This window comes from Mus pahari, chromosome 7 (assembly GCF_900095145.1).
Source record: "Mus pahari chromosome 7, PAHARI_EIJ_v1.1, whole genome shotgun sequence".
Classification (NCBI taxonomy): Eukaryota; Metazoa; Chordata; class Mammalia; order Rodentia; family Muridae; genus Mus; species Mus pahari.
In genome coordinates, this window is record NC_034596.1 from 1,165,145 (window position 1) to 1,171,363 (window position 6,219).

The window sequence follows — 6,219 nt, forward strand, 5'->3', positions numbered from 1 at the left end:
GGATTTCTGAGTTCGAGGCCAGCCTGGTCTACAGAGTGAGTTCCAGGACGGCCAGGGCTACACAGAGAAACCCTGTCTCAGAAAAAAAAAAAAGAAAGAAAGAAAGAAAGAAAGAAAGAAAGAAAGAAAGAAAGAAAGAAAGAGAAAAAAAAAGAAAGCTGGGGGCCAGTTGCTGGGAGGAAGGCATAGGTGGGACTTCCGGGTCCCAGGAGGAAAAGGTGCCACAAGTAAGGAGAGAGGTTTTTCTTCCATGCTTTGGAAGAAGAAGAACGCCAGTAACCATGTAAGGTCTTGGGGGAGCTGGGGCCTGTGGCTGGGAACTGGGTGGCTGTGGATGTTTGGCAGGGCCTAGGTGGCAGTAGCCGCTGAAGTTTGGGGCAGGTAGAGGAACAGAGATAAAAGTATTAATAAAGTCATGCTTTTCCAAGCGAGAGACAGTAACACCCAGCAAGTGTGCCAAGAAGGCAAGTTATAAAAGAATAAACTCTGTGTGTGTGTGTGTGTGTGTGTGTGTGTGTGTGTGTGCCCGTGTGTGTCTTTTATCCACAGATTCAAGGGAAGCCGGGTAGGGGACTAGGAACTCGGCTCTTCCCAGAGCAAAGGGGTAGAATAAAACTACACGCAACACACTGGCTTAGAATAATCAACAAATCCTAGACTCCAGTGAGAGGTCCTATCTTAAAAAGCAAGATGAAATGTTGCCTGAGGCTGATCCCTGGCCTCCATGCACATGCCCACCAAGAACCTCTATTTGTTCATGTGTATGTCAGAATTTGGAAGCATAAGGCTAGATTAAAGGTTCATGAATGTTTCAACCATACACAGAACAGATTAAAAAACACCTACTAGTATGTTTTGTTTTGTTTTTTCAGATCTGGTTTCTTTGTGTAGCCCTGGCTGTCCTGGAAATCACTCTGTAGATCAGGCTGACCTTGAACTCAGATCTGCGTGCCACTGCCTCCCGAGTGCTGGGAGAAAGGTGCACACCACCGTATCTGGCTTCCTGTTAGTATTTTTAATGCTGCTCTCTTTTTCCTATTAGTCTAGCACAATTGTGTAGAAATACTCTGGAAGTACTCCAGACCTCCTACTTTAGTTTCATGCCTTGTCAAGTATTTAGAATGAGGCATGCTGGGTATTCTGGTAATGAATTTGTGACATGAAATAGGCAGTGTATATGTTAAGAGCCCCACACACCAATTATCACTCTTCACCTATTAGTGACTTTGATTTTCCTTTTGTGATTCAAAGAGGAGTGTCGCTGTGTGATTGGCATCTAACAGTTATTTTTCTCTTTGTTTCTTCAGGGGGAGTATCGTCTGTCCTAGAGTTTTGCTAGCACCTTTTTCAAAGTGATCTTAGCTTGCTTCTTACATGGGAGCCCCCTGGACTTCCTACTTTCACTGCAGAAGCTTCTGATCTACAGCTGCCAGAATCGTAAGCACGGACCTTTAGGATATCATTTACATTAAGCCCGAGAGCTCTTCTCTGCTTGCTCTAAAATGCTGAGGTACTGGGGAGAGATACCAATACCGTCAGGACAGACCAACAGAAGTTCCTTTGATCTGCTCCCACGGGAGTTCCGTCTGGTGGAGGTCCATGATCCGCCCTTGCACCAGCCCTCAGCCAACAAGCCGAAGCCCCCCACGATGCTGGACATCCCCTCAGAACCATGTAGCCTCACCATCCATACCATTCAGTTGATCCAACACAACCGACGGCTGCGCAACCTTATTGCCACAGCTCAGACGCAGAGTCAGCAGCAGACAGAGGGTGTGAAGGCTGTAGAGAGCGAACCTCTTCCCTCCTGCCCTGGCTCACCTCCTCTCCCTGATGACCTCCAGCCTTTAGATTGTAAAAATCTCAATGCTCCATTCCAGATCCGGCACAGTGACCCAGAGAGTGACTTTTACCGGTAAGACAAAGCATTGCTGTGGTGTTTTTATTAAGTGATCTTCCCTCCCGCCATGACCCTGTTAGATTATAGCATTTCCGCTTCTACATGAGAGCGCTGGGGATGAGAGTGACTGAGTAGGCTAGTGTTGCTCAAGTCATAGTGGGGTAGAATGCAGTTATTAGTCCAGATTGCCAGAAGCTAGTCTATGATTTTGTTGTTGTTGTTTTTGTTTCTGTTTTTATTTTCTGAGACAGAGTTCTTCTGTATTGCCTTGGCTGTCCTAGAACTAGTTCTATAGACCAGGCTGGCTTCAAACTCATAGAGATCTACCTGCCTCTGCCTCCTTAGTGCTGGGATTAAAGACATGTGCCACCACTATCTGTATTTTTAAATTTTCTAGCACAATAGGCATTTATTAAGTGCTTATTAATGCCAAACAGTTTACTAGAAGTGAAACAATAAACTGATACATGAGTAGTGAAAATTGGCTGGCAAAGTAGTGGCCCAGCACAAAGGAAATCAAAACAAAACAAAAAAACCCCAGCTTGTAACAGTCGGCAGCATATTCATATTTTGAGGGTAATATAGTTTCATTCAATAAAATATCGTTCATCGTATTAAATTTGTGTTATTACTCCGACTGTAGTTTTTTTGTCAAGTTTAGTTTTTAAGAAGAACCTAGGAGCTGATGAGCTCCAGGTCTTATAAGAGACCCTGCCTCAAAATAAAAGGGAAGATTGCTCAGTCAGGAAAACGTTTGCCATAAGGACACACTTCAAAAGCTGGGTAGGGTAGTCCATGATTATAATCCCAGGGCAGGAAAGGCAGAGGCAAGAGGATGCCTGGGACTCACTGGCTGGCCAGCCTAGCCTAATCAGTAAGCTTTCAAGAAAGGTCCCAAGAAGAGACCCGTTCTGAAAAATCGGGGCGGTTTTTGTCATTTCCTCAGAAATGACACTGTAGGTGTCAATATGTATTGTGCATACATGTACATGCGTCAGGCCCCTACATGCACACACACATGACTTGAACCTAGTTTGTTCTATACATATTTTAAGAAACTGTATAAGAAAAAATAATACACAGAAGCTATGAGGTACCAAAACATCACTTTCCATTAAAGAAGCCTATATCTAGGCTATAGATGTAGCTCAGGTTAGCCCCTGCTGATTGCACAGGCCCTGGGTTCAAATCCCAACACTCTAAGGGAATAAGTCCATATAGTGCTCAAATTAGTGATAGTAATTAGCTCTTTATTAGGTATTTCCAGTATTTTTAACCTTTGGCCCAGATAGACTGGCCACAGGAAAAGTTAGTCGTCATCTCCTTTTTTGGCTTTCTATAACTTGCCGTGGTTGTTATTGAGTAAATAATAGTAAATAAGTGAGGCCTCTTCAGGCACCACCTTCTACAGGAGGTGGTGACATAAACCAAAGAACAGAGATTTATAAAACCATTTCCTTTGCAGTTGGAGGCATAACTCCAATACATTTTCAGAGAGGTTGGAGGGATGACAAGTGGGTAAGAACACTTGGTCTTCCAGGGAACTGGTCACTCGGCTGTCTAATTCCAGTTCCCCCACTCTTACTCTGTACAGTTTATTTTAGACATGCATTGCCTTTTCAAACTCTGTAACTGGGGGTCTCAGGAATAATATTGGGTTGCTGACCTGTGCTCTGAGAAGAGCAGGACGAAGGTGGCTGTTTCTCTAGAATTCTCTTGAATGGCTTGTAAAACCCCAGTGAGACAGGCTGGTCACCCCTTGTCTCCTCTCTCAGTGGGAAAGGAGAGCCTGTGACAGAGCTGAGCTGGCACTCCTGCCGGCAGCTCCTCTACCAAGCAGTCGCCACAATCCTGGCCCACGCAGGCTTTGAGTGTGCTAATGAAAGTGTCCTGGAGACCCTAACTGATGTGGCACATGAATACTGCCTCAAGTTCACCAAGCTGCTGCGCTTTGCTGTCGACCGGGAGGCCCTGCTGGGACAGACTCCTTTCCCTGATGTAATGGAACAGGTGTTCCATGAAGTGGGCATTGGCAGTGTGCTGTCCCTGCAGAAGTTCTGGCAGCACCGCATCAAGGACTATCACACTTACATGCTACAGGTGAGGAGACCCTGGGAGACGAGGGCAGAGTGTCCTGGCTGGGCAGAGGCTACAACACATGTTCTGGGGTACAGTGCACAGGGACTTGGAACAGAGTGAATCTCATTCCTCATTGCTTCCTCTGGATGAAGTACATGGGTATCCGGGCTCTCAAGTGCTGTGGCTAGCATTTTTCTTTTTCATTATTTATTTATTTATTTATTTATTTATTTATTTATTTATTTATTTAATGTATGTGAGTACACTGTAGCTGTCTTCAGACACACCAGAAGAGGGCATCAGATCTCATTACAGATGGTTGTGAGCAACCATGTGGTTGCTGGGAATTGAACTCAGGACCTCTGAAAGAGAAGCTAGTGCTCTTAACCACTGAGCCATCTCCCCAGCCCCATGGTTGGCATTCTTTTATTCAACAAGTATTTATTGAGGACTTACTATGAGTCTGGCATTGTGGGAGATAGTAGTTTATAAGGGGAATCAACTCTTTTGAGTTTGAAGTGTTCATGGGAAGCAAAAACAGGCAAACAAATAATAAGCACAACAATGTCAGATAGCATTAAATGTGTTGGAAACTAAACTAGCCAGTGGCGTGCCAGGAGGCTCCAGTTGAGCACCGTCTCTCCAGTTCTGAGGCTTAGGCACGTAGTGACCAGTAACCTTCAGCATCTGACGGGAGGGTCCGGACTGCTTGCTTCACTCGAGGTCTGCCTCTAGGGTCTGCCTGCCAGATACTTGGGAGGTCTCTGACGTGAGACACGGCTTCCCTGAGCAGCCAAGCTGGCCTTACTCCCCTCCTTTCTCTTCAACCTCCTAAGAGTTGGAATTCCATACACTATGCCCAGATAATTGTTAGTTTTTATAGACAGAAATGCAGTATTTTGCCTCAGCTCTGGCTTTTTTGCCTTGTGTAACTTTTAATTAATGATAAGACACTTTCTGATATATTTTCTTTATGTGTCTATCATAAACGCAGACCCAAACCCTTACTTGACTTACTACCATTGGCAGTGGCGTCTGTCCTTGTTGTTTGATGGTGCTGGAATTGAACTCATGGCCTTTCACAGGCTGAGCATGCACTCTTCCACTGTACCCCAGCCCTGGCAGTAGAGGTTTTTAATCTCACTGTTCAGGCTGGCTATTAGTAAAGTGCTTATCTTGAAAGTCTGAGACCCTGAGTTCAGATCTCCAGGGCCCATGTAAAAAGCCAGGTGTGGTGGCATACACTTGTAAGGCCATCGATGGTGAGATGGGAAGCAGACAGGTGGGTTCCTGAAGCTCACTTTCTCAAATGAGAAGTGGAAGCACCTGAGTGAGCGCTGAGGTGACTCTGACCTCCGCACACACACGTACACATACACACACACGTACACATACACCAGAAAGGAAGAACTACTCATCGGCTAACCCCTGTCTGCCCAGTTCTCCCTGGGTTACTATGACCTCACTATCCAATCTATTCTAAAATAGCTCTGGAAAGCTAACTCTTGCTTGCCAACAGATTAGTAAGCAGCTCTCTGAAGAATATGAAAGGATTGTGAATCCCGAGAAGGCCACAGAAGACACTAAACCTGTGAAGATCAAAGAGGAGCCTGTGAGCGACATCACATTTCCTGTCAGCGAGGAGCTGGAAGCCGACCTTGCTTCTGGAGATCAGTCCTTACCCATTGGGGTCCTCGGGGCTCAGAGTGAGCGTTTCCCATCCAACCTGGAGGTGGAGGCTTCGCCACAGGCTTCAAGTAAGAAAGAAAGTTGTACTCATTTTGCATCTGGCTCTGCCCATCTTAGCACCTCCTGACACTTTCAAATCAACTCCAAGTAGGAGAAAGGCAGGCATGGGCAGAACGGAAGATGCTGGAGCAAACAGAGCTGTGGTGAATCCTTTACAGTATTCTCTGGTTTAAGGAGCTGTTTCCTTGATAGAAACTTCAAGAAAATTGCAGACCAAAGGGAATGAAATTGTGCTGTGTTGGACGGAGCAGTTCTATTGTAGGTCATATCCACGAGGGCTTTAGGGACCTGCGGAACTGGGAGCAGTTCTATTGTAGGTCATAGCCACGAGGGCTTTAGGGTCCTGCGGAACTGGGAGCAGTTCTATTGTAGGTCATAGCCACGAGGGCTTTAGGGACCTGCGGAACTGGCTTGTTACTTTTTATTTTTAGGCAATTATATTTTTGTTTAGTTGTTGTATTAGTCAGGGTTCTCTAGAGTCACAGAACTTA

At 45.5% G+C, this 6,219-nt stretch overlaps 1 protein-coding gene across 3 annotated transcripts in view; it reads left to right on the top strand.

Annotated features, from left to right (window-relative positions):
* Positions 1–6,219, top strand: part of Supt7l (SPT7 like, STAGA complex gamma subunit) — a 31,503-nt gene that overhangs the window by 2,232 nt on the left and 23,052 nt on the right. For 2 of the 3 annotated variants that reach the window (XM_029541017.1, XM_021202239.2), the window contains exons 2-4: positions 1,308–1,915; positions 3,676–4,000; positions 5,499–5,736. In XM_029541017.1, the coding sequence (XP_029396877.1) occupies positions 1,503–1,915; positions 3,676–4,000; positions 5,499–5,736 (976 nt within the window). In that variant the 5' untranslated portion in view covers positions 1,308–1,502. Of the gene's footprint in view, positions 1–952; positions 1,006–1,307; positions 1,916–3,675; positions 4,001–5,498; positions 5,737–6,219 lie in introns of those variants that run through there. The other variant, XM_029541016.1, reaches the window with a different exon arrangement.